Source organism: Populus trichocarpa, chromosome 2 (assembly GCF_000002775.5).
Source record: "Populus trichocarpa isolate Nisqually-1 chromosome 2, P.trichocarpa_v4.1, whole genome shotgun sequence".
Taxonomy (NCBI): Eukaryota; Viridiplantae; Streptophyta; class Magnoliopsida; order Malpighiales; family Salicaceae; genus Populus; species Populus trichocarpa.
The window spans coordinates 12,795,985-12,821,981 of NC_037286.2; the positions used below are offsets into that span (position 1 = coordinate 12,795,985).

General features: G+C 32.5%; 3 protein-coding genes and 1 long non-coding RNA gene across 9 annotated transcripts; 3 read left to right on the forward strand and 1 right to left on the reverse strand.

The window, feature by feature from the left end:
- Positions 1-831: 831 nt before the first annotated feature.
- Positions 832-5,672, forward strand: LOC7457379 (putative glucose-6-phosphate 1-epimerase). The gene is made up of 8 exons (XM_002301358.3): positions 832-1,963; positions 2,171-2,245; positions 2,665-2,721; positions 2,809-2,972; positions 3,444-3,578; positions 4,398-4,500; positions 5,092-5,191; positions 5,305-5,672. Exons 1-8 carry the CDS (start codon positions 1,853-1,855, stop codon positions 5,511-5,513), a joined length of 954 nt encoding a protein of 317 aa, XP_002301394.1. The 5' UTR covers positions 832-1,852; the 3' UTR covers positions 5,514-5,672.
- A 184-nt stretch (positions 5,673-5,856) lies between these two features.
- Positions 5,857-8,614, reverse strand: LOC112326645 (uncharacterized). Of its 2 annotated transcripts, none has more exons than XR_008058577.1 (2): positions 8,034-8,614; positions 5,857-6,487 (listed from the first exon to the last, which is right to left on the reverse strand). It is a non-coding gene; the product is annotated as an uncharacterized LOC112326645 (long non-coding RNA). The 2 variants fall into 2 exon arrangements; XR_002980510.2 differs by having other exon boundaries at positions 5,857-6,496.
- Positions 8,615-10,903: 2,289 nt separating this feature from the next.
- LOC7457380 (NDR1/HIN1-like protein 6) lies at positions 10,904-12,871 on the forward strand. 4 transcript variants are annotated; one of them, XM_024595156.2, is made up of 3 exons: positions 10,908-11,091; positions 11,257-12,021; positions 12,583-12,871. In XM_024595156.2, exons 2-3 carry the CDS (start codon positions 11,303-11,305, stop codon positions 12,596-12,598), a joined length of 735 nt encoding a protein of 244 aa, XP_024450924.1. In that variant the 5' UTR covers positions 10,908-11,091; positions 11,257-11,302; the 3' UTR covers positions 12,599-12,871. The 4 variants fall into 4 exon arrangements, with proteins under 4 accessions (XP_024450926.1, XP_024450924.1, XP_002301395.2 ...); XM_002301359.4 differs by having other exon boundaries at positions 11,276-12,021; XM_024595157.2 differs by having other exon boundaries at positions 11,281-12,021.
- Positions 12,872-20,704: 7,833 nt separating this feature from the next.
- Positions 20,705-22,169, forward strand: LOC7457381 (ethylene-responsive transcription factor CRF2). Of its 2 annotated transcripts, XM_024594818.2 has the most exons (2): positions 20,705-21,526; positions 21,634-21,715. In XM_024594818.2, the coding sequence occupies exons 1-2, from the start codon at positions 21,029-21,031 to the stop codon at positions 21,685-21,687; spliced, it is 552 nt and encodes a 183-aa protein (XP_024450586.1). In that variant the 5' UTR covers positions 20,705-21,028; the 3' UTR covers positions 21,688-21,715. The 2 variants fall into 2 exon arrangements, with proteins under 2 accessions (XP_024450586.1, XP_002301396.1); XM_002301360.4 differs by having other exon boundaries at positions 20,714-22,169.
- The last annotated feature ends 3,828 nt before the right edge of the window (positions 22,170-25,997 follow it).

Sequence of the window (25,997 nt, forward strand, 5' to 3'; positions counted from 1 at the left end):
TATATTGATAATTCCAATCAAAAAATTAAATTACATTAAAATCTGATAAAGTGAGTCAACAATATTGTAATCAACGAGTTATCTAAATAAAATTAGAGGGATAGATAGTATTCAAAATTAAACAAACCCCTAAAAATTTAAATTAAAAATAATTATTCAAAAATAAATAAATAAAGAAATAGAATAATAAAAAAAAGTCTTTATATTAATATTTCCCTATAGATTTTCAGCTCTATCCAATGTACAGTTTGAAAAATATGCTTAAATTTACAAAACTGATCAGCAGACATTTTAAGGTCAAATTTAGATATGACTTGGTTCATATTATAAATTTAATAAACTCGTAAAATCAGACCGATTTTACCGAGTTTACCGATTTTACACCAATTAAATTTGATTTTATTAATTTTCAAGTTTTTAATCTGATTTTGTACATTAAATATATATTAACTCATAAAATTATGTAATTTTAAGAGTCGAATGTGATTTTAACAAGAATACCCACGTAATGTACTTAAGAAAATATAATCCTTGGGCAAAAAATTGTTGGCTTTTGTCTGATTGCCTCCCCTTTGGTTGACCATACCTTTGATGCCCATAAGCTCAGGTGACGAAGTCGCATCCTTGGAAATGTCCCTACCTCTCATCTCACATGCTCTCCCCGTGACTTGAGATCTCATTTTAGCACTACCTTTAAGTTTTACCGACTGATGATATCTAGTGGAGGGCTGTCCTACATGAAAATATATTTTGAATTAAAACGGTCTTTATCTTAAAATTCCCATTATTAAATTCTGACCGTTTGTACAGAGTACGTGTACTTCTCGTATCTCCACGTCCTAGATCTCCGCAACTCCTTAAGAAAAAAAAAATACGAAGGAGTTTTGTTCAACTTATCATGTAATAAATAAATATCATTAACTTTTTTAAAATTCAGTTCTTCTCATATTTCCACAATCTTGCCTAGACCCTTTGGTTCATTTTTGCGTCTTGTCCCCTCAATTCTTAGTTTCAGTTAAGCTTTTAAAACACTTGTATTGATGGCCGTGGATGTATTTAGTACTAGTTCTAACTTCTAATGGGGGTATTGTTATGATGTCAAAGTTGAAGTTTTCGATGCATTTGGGAGTCTTAAAAAGGATGAATGTTTGAAATTCATGGCTTTTGGTTGCTTAACTATTCTGGGATTTGATGTTACCGAGTGGGTTTTGTTGGAAATTCAATTGCAAGGTAGTTGGCAACAAGTATCATATAGTATTAGATACGCATAGGAATACACTGTTTTGTTGAGATTTTGTGATTTGGATCCTGCAGTTGGGAATTGGGTCCTTCTTCCTTTTGTTTTTGTTAAGTAAATGTTGAAACTTGGTGAAAGTAGTTCACAAAAAGTTAGAAGTTATTATTTCAACAGTCTTATCGTTTGATTGTCTTCTTCTGGTGTTAATGTGTCATATTTTTGGTGATTCCTTCATCCTTCTAGATAGGTGTTAGCCTATGGTTTGCCAAATGTTTCATTTTTCGGCACCTTGTACGAATTCTAGGGATGACAGTATCAGTCTCGTAGATGTTAGCATATGAAGGAAATTAGAATTACTGCTCTCAGATCTAAGTTGTAGTTGGTACATGTGATTTGAACTCACAGCACTTCAGAATACACATGATGTCCGCTGAGGTTTTCAATTGTCTTAAAACGTACCTTTTTGTTTCCCTTAATTCGCTGGAATAGACGGTTCTTTGTCATTCTTGGTGATTAGGGAGGGTTAACTAGAGATTTAGAAGTCTACTCGGAGTGTCTTCGGATTGCAAAGAGAGGATAGAGAAGTAGAATCTTTTCAGTTAGTCTTTTTGAAATATGAGGCATTCTGCAGCTGTATGGGATTATAGAGCAGCAATTGAGCATACCAAAGACTGGAACGGTATGGACCAGGTCGTGCTCCGCAACCCACAAGGAGCTTCCGCGCGGGTGAGATTCTCTTAACTCGGTTTTTTTCCCATAGCTGTTCTGTTAAAGCAACGAATTCAGTAGTTAGGATTAATTTATTGATAATTGTCGTTGTGTAATAGGAAATTTTTACTGTAAAGGAGATGGTATCTGTTGCTAATCTGCAGATAACTGATAAATTGATTGGTGAGGCATGCGTTTTCATAATTACTGGTTTTGTGATAACAGGTTAGTCTGCATGGAGGGCAAGTTTTTTCATGGAGGAATGAGCAAGGGGAAGAACTTCTATTCACAAGCAGTAAGGTATGTGCCTTTGCAAAATCTTACAAATCGTGCACTGTTTTCTTAGGTCAATGTTGGTTTTGAGTAAGGCAGTATCCAGAAAGGGATATTTTCCATTGTACGGCTGTCCTAGTATCAGAACTAAAATCTAAATGAGAAATGACTGGGAACTCTTCTTCTTCTTCTTCCTTTCCCCTTGCCTTTCATTTTGATTCCACGAGAGCTTACATTACATGTTTAAATATGACTAGTCAAATTCATGGAACCATAATCATAGGACTCACTAGATTTTGAATTGCTGTTAGATTTTTAGTTTCTAAACAGGTTGTCATAGAGTTGTTCTAGCATAACAGAGAGTTGCAGATGGTATTGATTAATAAATTTTAACTCTTAAGAGATCCAAGACTGATTCAATTATCTGACCTTTTCAATTATTGCAGGGGATCTTTAAGCCTCCAAAACAAGTGCGCGGAGGGATCCCTATATGTTTCCCGCAGGTACCTCTAAAGTTCCTCTTTTATATGCTTAAAACTTCATGAGTGAACATATCTTTACTTATGTAAACTGCTTTAATGCTTGTGAAGTTTGGAAACTGTGGATCTCCAGAGCAGCATGGTTTTGCTAGGAGCAAGATTTGGACAGTTGATGACAATCCTCCTCCTTTGCATCCCAATGATTCCCATGGGAAATCCTTCATTGACCTACTGCTTAAACCATCTGAAGAAGACCTGAAGTGCTGGCCTTATAGGTAGGAGCTTGGGTTTTTTATTTCCTTATGTGCATCAGAGCAAGGGTCCAATCTTGATGACTCGTGATTAATAGTCATGCTCATAGAATCATTTTATTGTGAAGAACAAGACGAAGTTTCTTATTTCACCCTGACTAAGATTTTAATTTTAGTTTTTCGTTGTTGTTGGATTATTGGCATTTTGTGCAGACGGTCCATAATTTTGAATTACTGGTTTTTCAATAGTTAGCCTTTTATGTTGCAATTGAAATCTCCAAAGTCATGACTATAATAACCCACTACCGAATAGTTCATTCCGAAAGCAAGTCCTCTGTTTGGGCAGAAGAGATCAAACACTGAGACACAGCAGAATCATTCCAATCACATGCACAACTACAATAGGAGCTGAACCTCTCTCTGTGCTTGCAATGAGTTTGAAGTGACTAGTGTTGGTTAATATGTCTCTGTTTTTTGTTTTGTTTTTCCTTTCAGTTTTGAGCTTCGTCTTAGGGTGTCACTTGCAGCAAATGGAGACTTGGCGCTGACATCAAGAGTTCGGAACATCGACGGAAAACCATTTAGTTTCTCATTTACATATCACACATATTTGTCAGTTTCTGACATAAGGTATGAAGTCTATTTACCCAAATGTCACGCCTAAAACAAGGAAAGGATTAAGTTCTTAGCATGCATTCACTTCTGTAGAAAACAATTTTTCACATTTTCCCATTCCTTTTCTCTTTTCTCCATCCTTCTTCTTGAGAACATGTAGAAAATGGACCTGCTCAAGAATAGAAAGCATGAAATTGTTTGGCTGGCCTTTAAATTAGAGAAGGATAAAATATTTATGTATAAAAAAAATCATAAAAGCAAGAGAACCAAATTGAGACTTCTTTTTCTAAAATGGAATATTCGGAAATATCTTTTTCGTTTCATGGTTTTCTGGGTCTTTGTAAATTTACAAAAAAAAAGAGAAAAAGAAAGAAAGAAAGAGCTCAGTTTTCTAGAGGTATTCTAACTAGGAAACATTGTGCTTTCGGTTACCTGTTTTGTTTGACAATTTTCCAGAAACTGAAAACTTTTCCATAAGTTAGCATTAGTATCACAGTTTGATTCTGCACAGGAAAGAATTTCTTCATCCCAAATGGTGGTGACTTTATAATGAAAGATGACCTTTTTTTGGGGTGTGTGTGGAAAGAATCATCAGAATCAATAGGAAAAATGAAATTTCTTTAAGATTCCAATCAGATATTTATTGCTAGCTATAGAAATAATAAAAAAAAGCATGGTAAATCTATTACCAAAAACATGTGAATACGATTCATGTATTGGGAATCCATTAAAAGTAGCCTAGCATGCATGCTTAAAATTTTTCACCCGATTTCAACAAGCATCCTTTGGAAAATGCACTGTTTGGACTCACTCAGAAGTGAATCTTTATATCAGTGAAGTGAGGATAGAAGGATTGGAAACACTTGACTACCTAGACAACCTTCAACAAAGAGAACGATTTACAGAACAAGGAGATGCCCTCACTTTTGAATCTGAGGTAAATTCGAATTTACTCCTATAGCCGTGTTAGAGATGAATGGATGGAACTGGTACTTAAGTTGACAGAAATGCTGAATCGTTTTTTATTAATTTCTTTTAACGGCAATCTATACTATTGGAACTGCCCTTCAACACCTTGGTGTTCATTTTCATGCAATTTCTGGTCAGCTTTCATCTGATTTTTCGACTGCTAGAAATGTTAGCAGTGCAGTTTTTTCCAAACTTTTTATGCTAGTTAATATTTTCTCACTGTAGAGTGACTAACACGAAGACAACAAAGCAACGCCACTTTCAAGTCCCACCTTTTCCCCCAGAATCTTTCCACCTTAAATCTCTTTAGGAGACTTTGAGATCGACATAGATTCTGAATTAGTTTTTTATTACCAAATTTCTTTCAAATGCATTTGCATGGTTTCACACTCATTGTTTGCAACATGATGTAATATAAATTCCCGGTTGGCATAAAACCCCTTTTCCATCAGCTACTCACGTGGTTCTCAGGGTGCAACAATGGCTTCTTTAGCATTTTGTGTGTTTGTGTTCGTGTCTTCATTAATTTATTTCTTTACTGTCTGGATTTATCTGGCAGGTGGATCGAGTTTATCTCAGTTCTCCCAATGCAATTGCAATCCTCGATCATGGGAGGAAGCGGACATATGTTATTAGAAAGGATGGACTCCCGGATGTAGGTAAGTTGTGTTCAATAATACAATTTTGTAAACGAGTAGAAAGTTAAATGATACTCTACATTTTGGGTTGTAAACCTTATTATTTATTTACCGTTGTTCATGCCCACAAACAGCGGTGTGGAATCCATGGGAGAAGAAATCAAAAGCAATGGCGGATTTTGGCGATGAAGAGTACAAAAAGATGTTATGTGTCGATGGAGCAGTGGTTGAGAAACCTGTCACCTTGAAGCCAGGTGAGGAATGGACAGGGCTTTTGGTGCTCTCAGCTGTGCCTTCAAGCTTTTGTAGTGAATACTTCGATCTTGAGAGACGAGGTCTTTGAGATGTAGAGTTAATTTTCTAGGTCAAAGAATGGACTGCTTAATGTAGTCATATGATAACTTGCTTTAAGTTTGCCCACTTTTTTTTTTTCAGAATTATTACCGCTTTTGTTGATTATCATAACGATTTATATGTTACCAGTCATCCGATTTTTTTTTTTTTTTTGAAGCATTGCCAAAGGCAACCAGTGTCAGCACCTTCCCTGATAGCTTTCACCAATTAGATTGCTACCAGATCTTTTACGCGTTTCGCTGTGGAACATCAAGAAAAATTGTAAAGGTGTAGCTAATATATTCTCTAGCACAAAAAAATATATTATGAAAAATAACTCTGATGCAGCAGAATTACAATGAAACAAAAAAAAAAGCATATTCTATTAAAAGACAGAATTAAAATACATGGAAAACATATTTAATAATTCCAAGGTTTCGATGTTTTTTTCAACAAAAATATGAATCGGCAAAGTTCAATAATAAAAGAGTTGACAATGTAACACTTCTATTTCATATCAACCCCCTCCAACAAATATATGTGGCTTGTGCATTCATCTGGTGCATCTTCCATCCTCATGCCCCATCCTACCCACTTTTGGCTTTGATGCTTCAACTTCTTGTAATTCTCAATTGATTGTCATAGGATCTCACCATCATGATACTTACACTTTACATTTGGGTCTTACCACTTCAAGTATAGTGGTCATATGGGATTTGATGGAATCAGAACAAAGTGCCCAATATTTCAAAGGTGTTGGTAAATAATGCCAAGTGATAGAGATATGTCAATATTAGCTAATGACACTTGGAAAGTTATTGGTGTGTTATGAAAATAGACGGTATTTAAGATGAGGTATAGAATGATTTTGATCCATATTCTCTATATGGGAGTCCTCTTTTGATTTGTTCTTTGACATAACATTAAACCTCACTATCGGATTCCTGATCCTTCCTGACCTCAAGCCTTGCTCCATCCTTTTTGCTGCAGTCCCTAAATCCATAAAATAGCTTGATGAATTGTTCATCAAGTAGCCGAAGTATGGAGCTTCTAAAATGACTAGAGTTATTGAGCTCTAAAGTCTCAATAAAGATGAAAGTGAGCTCATTTTCAAGCAGAGAAGGGTAGATTTATGTTGCCATGTCATGTAGTCTCATAACATATTCCTTGACTAACTCATTACTTCTCATCCCCATTCTTTAAAGGTCATACCTGGTTGGAATCACCATCAAGTTAAATCAAAAAAAATTTTAAAACATGCAATGGCCAAATATTCCCCCTTCTCCATTTTAGAGCCATTCAAACCCATATACCAACTAAAAACAAGTTCAACTAGCCTTTTCATGAAAAATGATGGATAAAAAGTTTCTCTTCAAGATAACTTCAGTCATTTTATTGTGGTATATTTTGAGATGAGTCTCTGGACATTGAGATCCTGTATACTTAACAAATAAGAAGACTCTAAACTTTTTGGAAATGCCAACATTTGGCTCGCAACATTCTTCATTAGTTGAACATTGATCATATATGCCCTCGTCTTTAACGACCTAATACTCATTTGTGGTTATGTTGGATACTGTCTTTCTCTTAAAATGGTAACCACCCATGATGAATCATATTCAGGCTGAAATAAGGGTGGAGGCATTTGGGGCATTTGGTTTATAGTAGTTTACGATGTATTTTGAGGCAGGATTGCAGGAGCCTTTAATAATCCCAGGGCATTTGAAGCAATAAATTGTAGGTTTTGGCTAACATGGAATAACAGGGAGGAAGGCATGTCCGTAGTGAAGTTCATGTTGTTGGTTTTTGTTTGTAGTGGTCCTCCCTAAAACCTTTCAAGTGAATGATCTATTTCATCACTTTTTTCTTCAAAAAGTTGGCTTGATTCTGCCATGACTAAGTTCTTTCTTTGTCTCCTATCAGCCTTTTCAGAATCTTTTAAGGTATTATAGATCTTGAAAGGGGAGTTGGCCTTTGGGAACCTATATTTCACCTTCAAGAAATTTATCAAAATAAAAGTTGATAATTTAATTATAGGATAATATTGTTTATACTATTAATGTTACATAAAAGTCTTATTGCTATTCAAATATACTATTAATGTTACATAAAAGTCTCATTGCTATTCAAACTACAACAAAAATAAAAATATTACTGTTTGGAAAATGGCATAATCAAGCAGAAGATTTTTCATAAAAATAAAAAAGTATAATTTACCTGTCACCTTTTGGAATTGAATTTATTTATACTGTTTGGAATGTTTGTAAAATTGAATTAAATTAAAAATCTTGTCTATTTTACTATTAATTCAGAATTAAATCATTTCTTTTCATTACAATCTCATCCATTGACCCCTCTCAATCTCCAATATTTGAAGCTAGGATCACAAGTTTCTTCCAAAAGCATGGAGGAATGACGTCATTGCCATTAGATCATGAGTCTATTAGTAGTTTTTAGGATTTTAAATGGATTAATATTTCTGGCAATTCAAAAGCTAAATATCACTAGCATCTAGCATGGAGAGGCTTACCTTCCGCGATTGCAGATGTTTATTTGCACACCATTGCAGATTCAAGAAGAAAAAGTTATACTGGCAGGCAATACTTGAAATCTTTCAAAGCACCTACGGTAAAGTTGCCCCGTGCTCTTAAACATTCAATGGAAAAGTTAGCAACCTAAATCACCCTAAAAGTGTATTTATAATAATTAATAATAAATTTATTGCTTAATTTTCCACCTTTAAAAAGGAAATCAGGGTAAAAACTCTCTGTTTGGTGATTAGCTACCTCACAGCAGCGATTACTTAGTATTCAACCATCTAAAAAAATTACAAAAGAAACAATAGTTTTTTAAAACTTTATGTCGAGAAGCTGAAATTTGATGAGGTGGTTAGAAATAATTAAGCATACCCGTCTGCTTTGGCTACGACATCAACTTGTGCTTTGAGTTGCCTCATCTGAGAAGATTAGTGAGCGAAATTAAATATGAAAAGACAAATAAGAAGCGTCCTGACGAAGACCTTCAAGGTTCGCGAACTCCATCTTTGCCAACAGTGGAGTGAGCCGCGCGAGAGAGAAGAGAATAGAACAAGAGCTGTGTTCCGTATTGATTTATTGTACAGATACGACGTCGTTGTTGGTTAATAACATCTACCATGTTTTTCGGGGAAAGAGGGACAGGCCGAGGCCGGTAAATATGGCCCATTTCGTAGCTCATCTGCAGCCCTTGATATTACTTACTTTCTAGGCCCATACGTAGTTACGTTTTTAAGTGTAAGAGCCTGCTATATCTCTCTCTTTTATTTTCCTTTCCTTTTCTTTGTTTTATACTTATTAAGACTAGAATTTCTTTTAAAGTATTACCAGTCAAATTGGATACATCTTCATACAACTGGGAAATAAGCGGCTTTTTTATGGTAGTAGTTATTAGACTGATGTGTTGCTTTATAAATTTCAAGTTTTATTTTACATGGTGCTTCATGACTTGAACCACTCCCTTATATACGTGGGGATAATGTTGAATCCTGATATTTTCTGTCGTGTTGCTATTGATCTGCTGCAGATATGAGGTGGGCTTACTCTTCTTGCATTATCTTGTATTGTCATGGCAGTTGTTGCCTCGTGGATCATGCTTCACAATTGTGATCTGGCAACTTATTATTCCTTGCTTTGGGATGCTTTTTTACTTGGTTCCAGCTTCTTCTTGTGTAATTAGGCTTCCCAATGCTTTGATTGGTTTGCTGGTTGTTCTATTGTCTTGATTTTATGGTTAGTTGTTTGCTGCTGTTTGATGTTATTCTTTGGCTTGTGATGCTGGTTGGGTTAATTTTGACACCTGCAAACCTTGTTAGGTTTTTTTCTTAACCATTGCTACTCACTTGTGTTTGAGCCTTGTATGGCTAGTTTTTTATGGAGCATGTTCTCTCTTTTGTTATTATGATAAGAGTCTGTTTACTCTTTTACTTTTGTATATCTTGTACATGTTTATAAACTTGCTGGTTAACCAATATAATTACTTTTGATTTTAATACATACTTATAATTTGATAAAAAAAAAGTAAATCTTGTCTGAAAATTCTTAATAAAAATATAAAAGGAAAAAAAAAAACTTATGAATGGTTCCTTCCAATATCAATTGAAGGAGAGTATATATCCATCGTGGTCTTTTTATTATTAGGATCATATTGATCTCTTAAATAAATAGTTTCTTTTATTTTTACTATTTTATGATAAATATTTATTAATAATTGATTAATTATGATTGATAAACTTCATCTTACTCTATAAATAAGTAGTGATAATTACTTTATAAAGAGAAATAGATGTAGAGAGAAGAAAAAAGAAAAGAAAAGGAGAGTGACTCAAAAAACTAATTTTGAATATAGGTGAAAACATGATTGTCACTTTGGCAAGAACGTGATGGCTCCAAGATGGACACCCTTGGTCGCGTTGTCTATATCCTTCAACTCAGGATAAGATTCGCAATGAACACGAGCTCAAAACGACGATGGGTCATCAAAGCTCACTCAGGCATTTTAGAGTTCAAATGAATTTTCATTTATTTTGATTTGCTCGCAACCAACCAAAATATATATATATATATATATATATATATATATATATATTAAATAAAGACAAGTCTCTGGGCTATATGTCCTTCAAAGATTTGTCTCATTATCATTTTCAATAATACACAATCCATAAAAATAACCTATATGGTTGTATAAATAAAAAAAACATTTTAATTAAATTACAATCTTAAATCTAAATTGAAAACAAAATCAAGAGAGAAAAATAAATAAAAATCTAAAATAGCAGCTTCCGAGTCTAATTTGGGTTTGAAAATAAAAACACCTAATTAACAAGTTGTTTTTATATAATTAGTTTTTTGAAGCGATGTTAAATGTTTTTAAAGTTATATATGTTTTTATTATAATTCACGTTGGATTAATGATTACTTTTCAAGACTTAAATAATTTTTGCAACTAAAGAAATAATTCAAAAAAAAAACCACTTCAGCTTGGTTGTCATTATGTCTATTGTATGACTAACTTGGTTTGTTTAGTCGAAGCGAGGTAAGATGAAACCACAAACGACCACTTCAGCTGCATGATCGATGGAAAATAAACGTAGCCTAATTAAAGGAACATTGCCGAGAGAGAGAGAGAGAAATATTACCGCCACAAGTGAAAGGGACAAAAAAGAAAAATAAAAGACAGAGAGAGGGGCCAGCCTCCAGCGGAACATTTTCGTCGCGGTACATACAAATCACCATCCCGCCATGACGTGGCGCGTGAATCCTGCAAGCTGAATTCCTGCCAGTGATACCTCAAGCTTCTACCAGAGACAACGCCCCCCCCCCCCCCCCCCCCCGCCTCTCTCTCTCTCTCTCTCTCTCTCTATATATATATATAGAATGACTATATATGTCCTCGTGATTCAATGTTCAAAAAACTTTTCCTTCTCTTAATGATCTCACAAAAATTTCAGTTTTCTCAGATCCCACTGCAGATCTCCTTTTTCCCCGGATTTTGAAATCTCAGCAAGAAATTAACCTGATCAACGTTACTTCTGCCATTTATCTGTCAAGGTAATTTTGCCTCAATTCTCCGACATTTTCTTTTTTATTAAAAATTGGTGCGTGCATCGACATTTAAGGGTTGCTTGGATGATTTTTTGAGACTAATGATCAAGTTAGAACTTGAAATGAAGTCCTATACTTTCTTGCTGGTTAAATCATTCTTTTGATTTATAGATAATTTCTTGACAAACAGAGCAGTCCAAATTCAAGATTGCAATTAATGGCCGGCAAGCCAATGAAACCAGTTCTCCAAAGACCACCAGGTTACACAGACCCCAACCTCCAGGCAAAACCTGCCCCGAGACCGCTACCCACAAAGGCATTGCTGCCTCCTTCATTCGAACCAAGGAAAAGACGGTCCAGGCATTGCCGTCTATGCTTATGCTGCTTAAGCCTCCTCCTTATAATCGCCATTCTCCTGATGATTATCGCAGGAGGTCTATTTTACCTCTGGTTCGATCCAAAACTCCCCGTTTTCCACCTCCAATCTTTTAAATTCTCCGCCTTTAACATCACCAAGAGATCAGATGGCACGTACCTTACCGCCAAAATGGTTGCAAGAATCGAAGTTAGGAATCCTAATGAAAATATCATCTATCATTTTGGAGAGTCTAAAGTGGAAACGACAGCGGGAGACGACGAGGTTAATTTGGGATCGACGACCTTGCCTGAGTTCACACAGGGAAAAAAGAATACGACTAGTTTGGAAATTGAAACCAGTGTGAACAATGAGCTGATCGAGGATGGAATTGGATCGAAGATTCTTGATCAGTTCACGAGCAAAAAACTGAAGGTGGATATGGATGTGAAAACGAGCATTGGAATTGGTGTTGAAGGGGTGAAGACAGGGTTGCTGGGAGTGGAAGTTGTGTGTGGAGGTGTAACGTTGAAGGAGACCAGTACTGAGATGCCAAGATGTATCATAAGCACGCTTAAATGGTAAGTCTTCTATTTCTTTCGAAGATTTTTATTTTTTAATTTGTTCGGTGAGAGTTTCGATTCGATGATCTCATGTTTCTTCTACCTTTCCTTCCGTTTTTTTTTAGAATGCACAAATTAAACTTTGGGTTTGGTTTAGGATGTGATTAGATGATTGGTAACTTCGAACTTCAAGCATGATATAGTTATAGATTTGAGAAACGATAATGGCCACTTATGTGTGATGATATTTCGGAGCGTTTTGCATCAAGAAAGACCCAATTGTCAGGTCTTAAAGAATTGAAGCCTGATGATCTTCACCTTCCTTGTCTTCTTCCTCCCCACCCACCCTGAAATGGTAAGAAACTGCAAGCTTGTGTATGTTATGACACAGTAGACACAGGGTGAGATGGGGTCAGGAATCTTCACCTGCAGAATGAATTAATCATATCCATATATGTATCGATTGCCTAATTTCTCATCTTGGAAGTAGACATTTCCATCTTGGAAGTAGACATTTCATGCGTGTATCGATTAATGAATCGCCAATGCTGATTAAGAACATTGTTGCTTCGGGTGCAGGATTATCATCCGTTGACAAGAAGTTGTGTGTGCAGCAGTGCAGGGCTGATGGTAAGAATCAATGAGACTGGAAGTCAAATTAACGAAGCAATTTATGATGGTAGACAAACATATGTACCTTAACCGGATTATATAGCATGCTAATTTTATATTTTTTACATTTACAATTACACAATACATATATATTTATTATTTATTTACTTATTAGAGGGTTATTATAGGAAGAAGGTGGAGATTAAAGAGTCATATAATACATGAATGGTGGTTGGACCTGGTCAGGTTTTTTATTTGTCTCTCTCTCTCTCTCTCTCTTCTTTTTGTTCTTGTATGGAAGAATATCCCTCTCGTGATGGAGCTGCAAAGGAGGTTCTTGGATTCCTGATAGCTGACAGGTTGCCATAATTGCGTTGGATTTTGTTTTTTTTTTTTTTTTAACCTGCAAGGAAAAAGAAAAGGAGGAACAGAATCAAAATGAAACGAAGCGTAAGGCGTGAGATGTTAGTTTGCTTTTTCAGAGTTAGGTTAGGAATTTAAAAGGTGGATGGAGGAGGGCTCAGGGTTAGGGGCAACTGTCAGTGTGTCTGCTGTGCTGCCTAGTTATTGTGCTTTGTGACTTTGATTAAGATTTTCCTGCATTCTGAAAGGTTTTAGCATGCAACTAAAGGGGGGCGATTTATAGATGTATTTTAAAATGTGATTGTAAAAAATATAATATTTTTATCGTGATTTAGTTCATGCTTGGAGGTTTACAGTGAATTTAAATCAATTTTACTCTTTTTACCCCTGAAAGGTAAATTATATTATTTGGCAATGAATTCTTTTTTCTATATCCATTTGTGTCCATAATCATGTGTATATTATATTAGTTATAGGTACTGAGTAAATTATATATTTATTAACAAATTACACAACATTTCCTTTACATTAATGGTTTTGATACCAAATCTAAAATGTTTTATTTATATCTTGAACTTTGTAAGATCTCCACCACTTGATATCCTCTAAAAAAAAATTAACAAGTTTTTTTTATTTACAAAATTGTTGTTATTTTATATTTAATTACAAAAGAACCATTATAGTTTTCCCTCCCTTTAAAATCCGCATTCCTTCCCCCATTGCAAATCCCCCTCCTCTCTCTCGGACAAGAATTCTGCTTTTCCTTTTTCATTTCCTTTCCCTCTTTATCAAATTTCATTAACTCATCTGATTTGATTCAACTCGTCGACGTACTCATGGAACCAATTCAACCCCCCACCACCACCTTCTCACCCCCTCAGCTTGACCATTAGCTCGCTATCCCCTTCTCTCCCTCCCCAACTCCGACAGCTCAAACTCTTTTATCTCTGAACTCGACCAAATCAATCGAATCAGAAGCGATACCAAAAGTATCATCTACAAAGTCATCCACTATTCAACGAGCTGCCTCTACACTCTGACGGTCATATACAACAACACGAAGACTTCGTACGCAACCAAATTTTCCATGAGAACGAGATCCTCTGTGACGTTAACCACCCTAACGTTGTTAAATGCCACGACATGCTCGAACACAACGATGAGATTCACAGCGTCACATACTTGTTACAAAAGGAAAATTTTACACAAAGATGAGTTCCTCTACGTTTTTAATATGAAAAGGCAAAAAAATTGATTTTTTAAGTATTTTTTAATGATTTTATTGTTCTGATATAAAAATTATAAAAAAATTATTTTAATATATTTTTAATTGAAAATCACCTTAAAATTAAAATGACCCAAAATATTCATATAACTTTTGCATTTCTGATCATCATATGGGCCAATATTTCTAACTCGCATGGGCCAATATTTCTAACTCAATACAAAGAAGGCCTAGCGAGGCTTGGGCCTTTAAGACTAGCCCCGCTTGTTTAGCCTTTTCCCTTTTTTTTAATGCCCAAACAACACATTGTCCGTCCTTAAAAAAAACAAAGTAAATGATATGACATCTATTAGCACAAACTTTCAGCCACTAGAAATGATTGAAAATTTAGAGTCCAATGTTTGGGACCTAAAACATATATATGTTTTTTCAACTACATTCTTACTTGAAAACATCTCAAAAAACATTGTAAGCACCTAAATAAATTCATTTTCGATCTCAAAACACCTTTAAATTGGTTTAAAAACCAGAAATTAAGTCAAATAAAAAAAATTGGAGTCTCAATCTACGTTTTCCTATATGATGAAAGTTCAAAAACTCCTTAATAACACTCCTTAAAAACATGCAACAATAAATTGTAAAGAAATTGCATTTAAAGATTTTATCCATTGAAATTTTATATTTTAATATAAATGGTATAATTTGTACCCAATCAAAACTCTCTCTGTAAATTGGGTTTTTCCTATAAAAAAAACTACACTTTCAAGTATATTCGAGTAACTTCAATTTCTTTCTCAATCACAATTAATCAAAAGAATTTCAATGGAGTCTCAGGGTGATGACTATTTTACTAATTTCATGTATAAAGGGGTTGACCTGAATATACAATTTTCATAAGAAGGTTATGATCCACCCGCTCAATAGTCTAATTAATCTATTGTGTCATCTCAAGATCCATGTGAAAAATCACCTACGACTAAAAAGATAAAGCAATAGAGCAATTTTAGGGATGAAGAAGATGTTTGCCTTGTAGAGGCCTAAATCAACATTGACATAGATCCAATATGTGGAAATGAACAAAAAACTAAGGCATATTATAAAAGAATTCTTAAAAACTACAATGAAAACAAGAAGTTTGTATCTAAGCGTATATCAAGTTCTCTAATGCATCGTTGGTCGACCACTTAACTAGCTGTGAATAAGTTTTGTTCACACTATACCCAAACAAAAAATAGAAATCAAAGTGGTTTCACCTATGAAAACCATGTATTGTTTATATAAAACTCATAAAATTAAATTCATTAAATTTATTATTTTTTAAGCAATACATTCTGGTGTGCTTTAATTTATTATTTTTTTAAGATTGCATATAAAAGAATTCAGTATCAATTATTCTTATTTCAGCATTGCTTGGAGAAATTGAAGAGCAAGCCTAAATGGATGATTGAAAATTCAAAGAAAAAGTGCAAAAAAGCTAGAAATGAATCTCCCACAACTTATTCTCTTTTTACTTAAAATTCAATCAACTTAGAAAAAGATGATGTTGTACTTAGTGACAACGATAAAATGAAGAGATTGGTAAGTAGAAAGACAACAGAAAAGCACACTAAAAAATATAAAGATAGCACACGTTCTCATGTTGGATTGATATTGAAGGATTACAAAGAACATAAAATAAAAATGGAATGTAAAAAGATAGGATTTTTTGAAAAAATCATTTGCTTTAGAGGAAGAGAAAGCAAAAGCAAAACATGAAAATGCAAAGATAGAATGAAACAAGATTGTTATTATACAAGAAGAACTTTTATTGAAACAATAACAAAAAAATGAGAGAATAATTTTGATAGATACGACTAACATATATTTACACTTGACTGAATATCATGAGAAGTGTCAAATGGAGATATTAGTTAAACGACATAATAGTACTTTTAATTAGTATACATTGTTTAAATTTTCATTATTTCTTTAAGTGTAAGCATTTTCTTTTTATTATTTTTAATTTCTACCACAATAAAAGAATTATTAAATAATTAGAAAACTCATTAGCATAATTTGAAAGCAATAAATAACATGAAATAACATAGTTGAATATTCATTTTACATATAATTAAAAAAATAAAAAAGATATCCATAATTATCTATTTTAAAGAGCATGGATATTATCACATGGTTTAGCAAGCTAGATAAAGTAATTTTATAGCTATTCTAACTATAAAATAAAGAGAATGGGTATGGATGCTCTTACACTCCTTTCTTGAGCCCGTGATTAACTATTATGTTCGCTCGTGTTCTGTGCCAGACGACAACAATAATAGCCTAAGATTTTTAAACTTACCATTACGTAGGCTATGTTTGTTTTTCAAAATTCACTTTTCAAGAAATCACTTTCCAAACTTTCATGTGTTTGTTTGCCATTAGAAAAGTTGGTCAACGGATAACATTTTCCAGTCAAAGAAAAATTTGGCTTGTTTTCCTGAAAAATTTGAGCGGAAAACACTTTCCGGAAGTTGTGAAAAATTTAGAAATGTCATATTATTTGCTGATTATATCAAATTTGGTCCTCAAACTTTTGATTGCTATATATATTTTGTTTTGAATATTTATTTTTCAATTTCATCTCTTAAAATTTAATTTTTATATTAACTTTGGTCCTCATTTTTATAATTGTTATTTGCTTTTTCCTTATCATTTTTTTTATTGAAATTTTTTATGTATCAAATTTGGTCCTTATTCTTTTGATTGTTACTTATTTTATTTGAAATAATTTATGAAATGTTAATTATTATTATTTTAATTTTTTCATCTTTTAATTTTTTATTTTTTAGATTTGATCTATATTATTTTGATTATTATTTATTTTATTTGAGATAATTTATGAAATTATATTTTTTTTTCAATTTCATTCTCATTCAACTTTTTAATTTGTAAGACTTGTTCCTTATTATTTTAATAAACTAAAAACACCTTAAAAATAATCTAAAAATACCTTAAAAATTAATTTCAAAAAAAATTTCAAAAATATTTTTCATCACAAAAACAAATAGTAGCTGTATTATAGTTCTTCCAAAGATAATTGTAATTTTTAAAAAATTTCGCATCACTTTTCACTACTGCCGCAAGAGAACAAGAACAACTGCAATCTCATTGATAACATACTAGCAAACTATAGTTAAATCTATATAAATTAATATTTCTAGAATTATAAATATTTATTTATTATTTAATATATTATTTAAAATTTAAATTTAAGTGAAAACCAGATAAAATTATTATTTAATTAAACTTATTAATTTATCAATATTTTTAATTTGAGTTGATCATAATTATTTTTTTATAATTAATTAATAAAACCAATATTAACAATCATTGTCTCAATTCAAGAACTAACCGATCATTTAAACCAGGTATGAAAAAATCAACCTGAAGTTACATGTTTTAACTAGAAAGTTTCAATAAATTAACTTAATAGATTAAATCATAACTTGATTTCTTCAATAAAAATCTGATTTGATTTTTTAAAATTTATTAATCGATCCAGATTAACTTGCTCAATATACAATACAAGTTTAATATATAAATAATCAAATGTTAACAGATGGTAATGCATAGTTTCATTGTTTTTTTCTTTCTTAATCCTTGAAATTCAAATTGAAGTGCTTTAAAAATTATCTGACACAAGATGAAAAGGATGGAGTAAAGGTCACGCGAATGGGATGAACTAATTAATGAAGTTCAAGTGGTGACAGAAACGAATGAGAAGGTCCTTTTCGCTCGCAACCTACTACTACTACTAGCTGGAGTGCTATGTTCAACGAATGTCTTGCAGTCCCTTGATCCCCAAGCCATAAACTGCACAACCACCCCCGCATTTAAATATCTGTACGTACGTATGTTTTTAACCATTAAAAATAATCTAATAAAACCATTCAATTATGACCAAAACATCATTCTACTCTACACACGCGAAACTAAGATCCAAACACACATTGTTCTTATTTGAAACAAATTTCCCACTCCGTTCCCTTTCACTGCCGGAATTCTATATATTATCGCTCTCAAAATCTTGTATTTATAAGGTATTTGCCTCCATCTTTTCAACATGTACTACATTGCCTTGCCATTAATTAGGTCATAAACCTTAAGGAATATAGTTTAGGGCGTGCATGCCCATAAAAAATGGTTGAACTTGGATTTTATATATATATATATATATATATATATATATATATATATATAAACACTTTTATATTCTATTTGCGGGTTTAATTTTTAGAATACCATTGTATTAATTCGCATATGCCAGTAATAATACTATATTGAAAAAACAAAAACGTGTATAGAAAAATAATAAGAAGAAGGAGATGTTTTTTGCGACTTTAATGTGGTAAAGAAGAAAAAATCGATGCAATGACCACATATATATATATATATATATATATATATACAAGTCATTAGAAAACAGATGAAAACAATAAATACGAGAGGCTTAGAGGAAGGAAGAATATGAAGATGAAAATTTTATGAATCTTTAAAATGGATGATCTATAGGCTCTTCTAGGGGAGGAGCACCACTCTATGGGCTCGTCTACCTGAGCTTATTTTTTTTTACTTTTAACAAGTTTAGATAATTTACTCGAGTTCAATTTTTTTTTAAAAAGAAATTTCAGGACATCACGCGGGTATTTTAATATTTTATATTCATTTAATATTTTTATTATTATTATAATACAACTTAAAATATCACATAAATAAAATTATACTTTAGCCTCTCCTCTCCATGAAAAATCATGACTCATGAGTTATAAATAAAATATAAATCCTTTAAAATTTAGGTTAATAATATTTTTATTCTTAATATAGATATTTTTAGAGTTTATCTCTTTAAAATATAATTATATTTTTTCCTCTACAAAGTTACTGATTAAAGCATTTGAGAATCTCCACATCTATCAAAGAGAATATTTTACAAGTATCAACTACCAATCACCTGAGTTTTTAATATCAGACCATCAAAAACCTTAATTAGAAAGAATAAATCACATTGCTTGAATTAAAAGATTAACTGAATATCCAACATATTAGTTTTATTCCTAAGCATTGAAATTAGATTTATTGCATGAAAGACAAACCTTGCTTGAAAAAAAAAAGGGGTGGGTGCCTATTGCTTATTTGTGTATAAACATGTTTGGGAATGCATCGAAATAATATATTTTTTATTTTTTTATTTTTTTATATCAACTTGGTAAAACAATCCAAACACATAAAAAAAATTAATTTAAAACTATTTTTTTATTAAAAAAACATAGTTAAACCATAATATCAATCTATATATATTAGAAAGAGGAACTTTAAATTCTTATTCACTCAATGTAAAGACATCCACGGAAAAGAAATAAAATTGAAAAAAAAACCATTATAGCAAATGAATGAATTAAATAATCAATCACGTAAATTACTGCAATTAAATATTTGATGCTTGATTGACAAGCAAAATTGTCAAGGAGAATTAAAAAAACTCCACCTAAATCTCCTCCAACTCAAACAGTGAAAAGGATCCCAACTGAAACTGTCCGTGACCCAGCAAATTCATCTCACCAACAGTACTGGTCTCTCTTTTAGCCACGTAACTTATAACGGGTTTGAAATGATATTTTTTAAAATTTTAATTTTTTTATATTATAAATTTTTTTATTATGTTAATATTAAAAATAATTTTTAAAAATTTAAAAAATATACTATTTTAATATATTTTAAAACAAAACTATTTAAAAAAACAACCACTGTAAATCGAACCCAGAATCTGAACTTATAATAACTGTGACGGTCTCTCACTTATACGAAAAGGGCAACAACTGTCATTCTCTCAGTTAAGCACTACCCCACCGTTTATGATGTGTGATTTATGATTTAAAGTTTGTTTTAAACTTTGTACAGTACGAAATGGGTTGGCGCGTGACTTACTTGGGGACCAAGTTCGAGATCACTGAACCATCTCTTCCACCTAGCCAACCAGAATTGCCGCGTGTCATAAATTCAACCATCTATTTTTCTAAATGCGGCGAGTGGTCTGGGATTTCCCATTTTAATCTCCCCCTTCGTAACTATCCATCCAAAAATGAAAAATGATGCTCCTAATATTTTATTAATTATTTTCTAAATTTACCTTGAAAATAAAAATAAATACAAAAAATAAAAGAAAAATTCCTAATTTGGAAAAATTAATAAGAACATTTTTTAAGATTTTTTTCTTTTAATTATATCTATTTTTTAAAAAAATGAACATAAGGAGTAACTAATAAAATTTCTAACCATGAAATCTCTCCCATCCAAACCATTTTTTATCCAAAAATTCAGCCAATTAAAAATCTTATTAAGATTTCATTTCGTAATTTCACTTTCACACTCTCTAAACCGACATATTAAAAAAAAAAAAAACTTGAAAAGCTAAAAGAACAAAATGAATAGGGCTGGGCTCTCTGTTTCTTAGGATATTCATATAAAACTGCGATTCCTAGGCCTTTTGACGTTTGACTACGAAACTCTCTCCAATATCTCCTCATTTCTCTCGTTCTCTCCCTGTTAATCCCTCTTTTGCCTACTCTCCTCCACACTCCCTCAGCAGCCCCGCTCCTCTCTATCTTTCTATCTACCCTTTTTGCCTGTACTCTCTAATTCTCACATCAGTTGTATATATATATATATAATTTTATGTTCTTGAAGCGTTTTTAATATTTCCTATTTCTAACGTTTTGTATGAAAATTTCCAATCTTTGATGTTTTAACCTAAAATCCAACCCCATAAGCGTTGATTCCATTGAAAAAATGAATCGCTTTTCTACCAAGTACACAGAGCATAAAACTGTGACCAACAAGCTGGTGAAATGGGAGGACTCAAAAGCCACAAGAATAGTACGGATTTCAGTTACCGATGGCAATGCTACGGACTCGTCTGGTGATGAAAAGGAGGAATCGAAAAGGCATCATCCAAGAGTCAAAAAACATATAAACGAGATAAGAATAACAAGTTGTGGGAGCGACAGAGCAGCAGAAGATGCAAAAAAATCTTCAAAAGTGGTAAGCCGGCAACAAGTTGTGAAAAAAATTTCAAGGGATCAGTGTTCTTATCCAGGGGGGAAAAGGTATCGTGGTGTGAGACAAAGGCCATGGGGGAGGTGGGCAGCAGAGATCAGAGACCCTTATAGGAGAACCCGGCTATGGTTAGGGACTTATGATACAGCAGAGGAGGCAGCCATGGTTTATGATCAGGCTGCTATTCGTATTAAAGGACCTGATGCACAAACCAATTTCACACAACCTCCGGTGAGCAAACAACATGCCCCAGATGTTGATATTAACGTTAACATTTCTGGGTATGAGTCTGGTAAAGAATCTCATAATAGTCTGTGTTCTCCAACTTCTGTGCTTAGATTTCAATCTACAGAGGAACCGGGGCCAGAGTCACAGGTTGCCGTACAGAGTGATTGTTGCTGGAGGATACAAACGCAAGAAGAGGTTGTTCAAGAAGAAATAATAAAGGTCGGTGAGGATGATGAGTGTTTGGTTACGGATCCTTTGTGTTTGAAAGAGTTTTGGGATTTTGAAAATCCTGCTCCGATTTTTTTTGAGGAGTGTAGTGTACCGGATACTGTTTTGAGAGAAGATTATGCTGATATCTCGGTACATTTGGATGGTGATTTCGGCTCCTGTTTATGGGATGTCGACAAGTACTTTGAGGCTTAATCACTCTCTATTTGGGTTTTAAGGTTATAGCTATCTACCTACTGGTATGATGGTTTGGTAAATTCCGAGGGGAGTTTTGGATTAGTACCGACTTGTTTGGTTTTTCCATTTTAGCTGTAGTAGTTTTGTCTAAAAATTGTAAGTTTTAGCTTGCAATCTGCAAAAATATGTAGATTCTTTCCTCTTTATCATTTGTTTTAAGATTCTGGATCTTAAATATTTATTTCCGGCAAGTGTTCATCAGCAAGGATTGCTGGCAGGATAGTGAACCGGGATTATGCTAGGCTGTTTAGATTTTGGCTGTCCAATGTCACTTTTTATCCCTTTGTTTTTGTATGCTTTTGTGTTATAACTCGGTTGTTTTTGTTTTTTAAATTTTTTTTGAAAAGAATTAAATTTTTTATTTTTTTATTTTAAATTAAATTTTTTTTATGTTTTTAGATTATTTTTATCGATTAATATCAAAAATAATTTTTAAAAAATAAAAAATATATATTTATATATATTTTTAAATAAAAAATATTTTTTAAAAAAAACTGCAAACCAACTTTTAAACATCCCTTTTAATATCATGGGTTCGGTGAGAGATATTTTTACTTGTTGGCATAAGAAAAGCCTACCAAGTGGCTAAAGTGGCTTTCCATGTTCAACGGTTGGCCACTTTAGACACTTGAGAGCCATACGCTCCTGCGTTTTATTAGCCAGCAATGGACACTCTAAAAATTCCTGACTATTATCCTGTGCTTTTCTTTTCCTAGAGTCCAGTGAAGAGGGTGACAAAAATATCCTGCATCAGTTGGAGATTGCTGGGGTCTAAGAATCAGATGTTGTATGTGACGTCTCCGGTAATAGAATCTACAGTGTTCATTGACTGATTGTTGACAATGCATTTATTTATTAGCAATTCTTGTGGGAAAAAAAAGTGAACGCCGGGTCTAGGAATGCTGGGCATGTTTTTTTTTTTTATTGTATTGTTGGAACAGTTATTTATTAAAATGTTTTTAGTTTTAAAATATATTAAAATAATATTTTTTATATATATTTTAAAATTTATTTTTAATACGAGCATACCAAAATCATTCATCAATCATGCTTTAAAATCTTACAAGGAATGGATTTTGAACTCAAAAGGGCAGAACCCTGTGTTGTGTCTGCCTCCCACTGAAATTGCCACAATTGCCAAGTGGGATTCTTGGACTGGGTGCCGGAGCCTATAGTAAAGTAAGCCATTGGCTTTATAGAAGTTTGAAGACATGCCAACTCGCTTGATTTCAATTGTGATGACAACCCTGGGAGGTAATCTGGTATTGCAGGCTTGCTTTTACTACTCTAATGAACAAAAGAGACCCACTTGCAAAGCCTGTAGCAACATCTACAGAAGATGTGTAAAACCAGATTCAGACCCCCTTGCAATTTGCAATTTGCAATTCTGAATTTGGTCGCTCCGGAAAATCTTTTTACCCAAGTTTTAGACCTTGTCACGTACAATGACAGTGACAGTGACAGAAACAGGACACATTGCAGATTTACAGTGTTTGGTCTTCACAATTTTCACTAACAGTGTTTTTGTTTTATGGCCAGTCAATTGTGTTGCCAACGCTTCTTGCGGCTGGCACATTGTACAGTGAGTGGTAGGCTAGCTATTTTAAACTTATTTTTTAAATATTTTAAAAAACTTCATTTATAGTTTTGCACAAAACCTTTATTCACCTTAAACCGACTATGTTAACACCTGTTTTTTTAGGCATTATACACTTGTTAAATGTAAACAAATTGCATAAAAAAATGTTGATTGATTAAAAAAAGAAGAAGATGGATTGTATACCAAAGCAGCACATAATTGAATGGTTAATAAATCTGTTTGAGATTACGATAGCGATTGTAATTTAAAGTATTTTTTATTTGGAAATATATTAAAATAATATTTTTTTTATTAATATCAGCATATCAAAACAATTTAAAAATTTTAAAAAAAAAATTAAAAAAAAACATGATATACATGTTATTTCCAAACAAGTCTTGAACCTCCTCCCTCTTGTAAGTCCAGAAAATAAAAGAAAAGGAACTGCGAGTGGTGCGCTATTCTATACACCTTGATGTCATCAAATCTCGATTTGTATTTTTTTTCTTCTTTTTTGACATACACATTCATCATAATTATTTGATCAGACGGCCATGAATTCAAAGCTAAAATTGGCATACAAACTCTTACATTCACAGTCGGATACATATTAAACTCTGATAGTAATTAATTAATTAATTAATTAATTATATTTGTGTAGGATATACATCCACGCGTGCAAGTGAAGTAGCATAAACTACGACTCTTGTTTGAAGATTAGGTGCGACGAGACTTCGAGTAAACCTTATTATATTTCAGCTTTTCAATAACATATAATCGGTGAAGTTGAAAAGGAAGAGCTGTCTCAAAAGCTCACCAACATATGCAAAACGAGTCTAATTTTAAGAATCTTTGATGCTTAAAGTAGTTAATAAGATGCATGAGAAAAATTAATGTAATCTTAAAATAATGTGAGTTATATGATTAAGAAAATAATAAAATACAACTTGTGCAAGGAAGATAGCATTTTCCCAGAAATCCTAGCCCCTTTACCATCCAAGAAACCGTTGTTTTTATATGTTTTCGATTCTGTTTATTTTTGCATTTCAAAACTATTTTTAATAAAATTTGAAAAAAAATTATTTTTTTTTTAAATTAGTATTTTTTGATGTTTTTAAATTATTTTAATGCGTTAATATTAAAAATAATTTTTTAAAAAATAAAAAATATATTATTTTAATATATTTTTAAATAAAAATATTTTAAAAAAATAATCATAATCACATATTCAAAGACGCGTTCTTTGTGCATCATTTGCAAGAGTCGTCCACCCCACAGGAGCTCATTCGGCCAGCGTGAGACCCACACCAACACTGCCTTGCTTTTTTCCAGCCCGTTCCAGACAATTTCAGCAGGTCGTTCTTGTATCCAAATAAATTTATATTTGTTTTTGTATAATTTATAATGTGATCTTGTGTGCAGATATTTGACTTTTATGTGTTGGTGATCATGTATGCGGGTGTTTGATTAGCAAGTGTAAAAGATTTTGGTGTGGGCAGAGGCGGAGCAAGAAGAAAAAAATGTAAGGAAGGCCAAATTAAAAAAAATATTTTAAAAAGATTAAAATTTTAATATTTTACAAAGAGAGAGAACTGGGAAAAATTTTCTTGCCCTCCCCTGCCTCCGCCACTAGGTGTGGGTTTGATTTTTTTTTTTTTTCGCGTGCGTTTGGATTATGGATGTCTTTTATTTTTTTGGTTTTAGTGAATTTCTTTTTTAAAGAAAAGGTGGAGTATTTTCGCTTGCAGATATAAAAGATTGTGTGGATTTTTAATAAAGGGTTGACCCCTAAACAGGAGAGTCTTGTCAATTGAATATCAAAGCTTTGTTATTTTTCTAAAAATATTTTTAATTTGCTTTGTTTGATTTCTATTTAACCTAATGATAGGATGATCCTTAAAAGAATCATATTCTTCAAAATTTAGGGGAAATCATGTGTTTTTAAAAGTTACATATCCGTGTAATATTGTTTTTTTAATGTGAATTTGATCAACAAATTGAAAGTTCTATCTTTTATTTACTTTTTTTATTATATAGTAAAATGTTATTATATCGGTAGAGTTATTTTTAAATGATAACATTTGTTTTTAAAAACACACATACACTCCATGTGAATTTTTTTTCTCTTTCTTTTTATTTTTATTAATGTGTGCAAATTTTTATTATAATTTCTCATGTGTTAAAAAATTATTTTATTATTGTGAGTGAACTTGGTTCGTATTAATATGACTCGCTCATTGAGTATGAGCGGGTGTCTTTATATCTAGTTTTAGAGTACTTAAATAGAATAAGACAAAGCCTAAATTAACCGCAACTATTGACTTGAGCCCAACACCTATATTTTAAAGTTGAAATTAAAGCTTTTTTATCATGTTTAAATTCTAAATCACTATGATATGATTAGTATTAATTTAAACAAACTTTAACAAG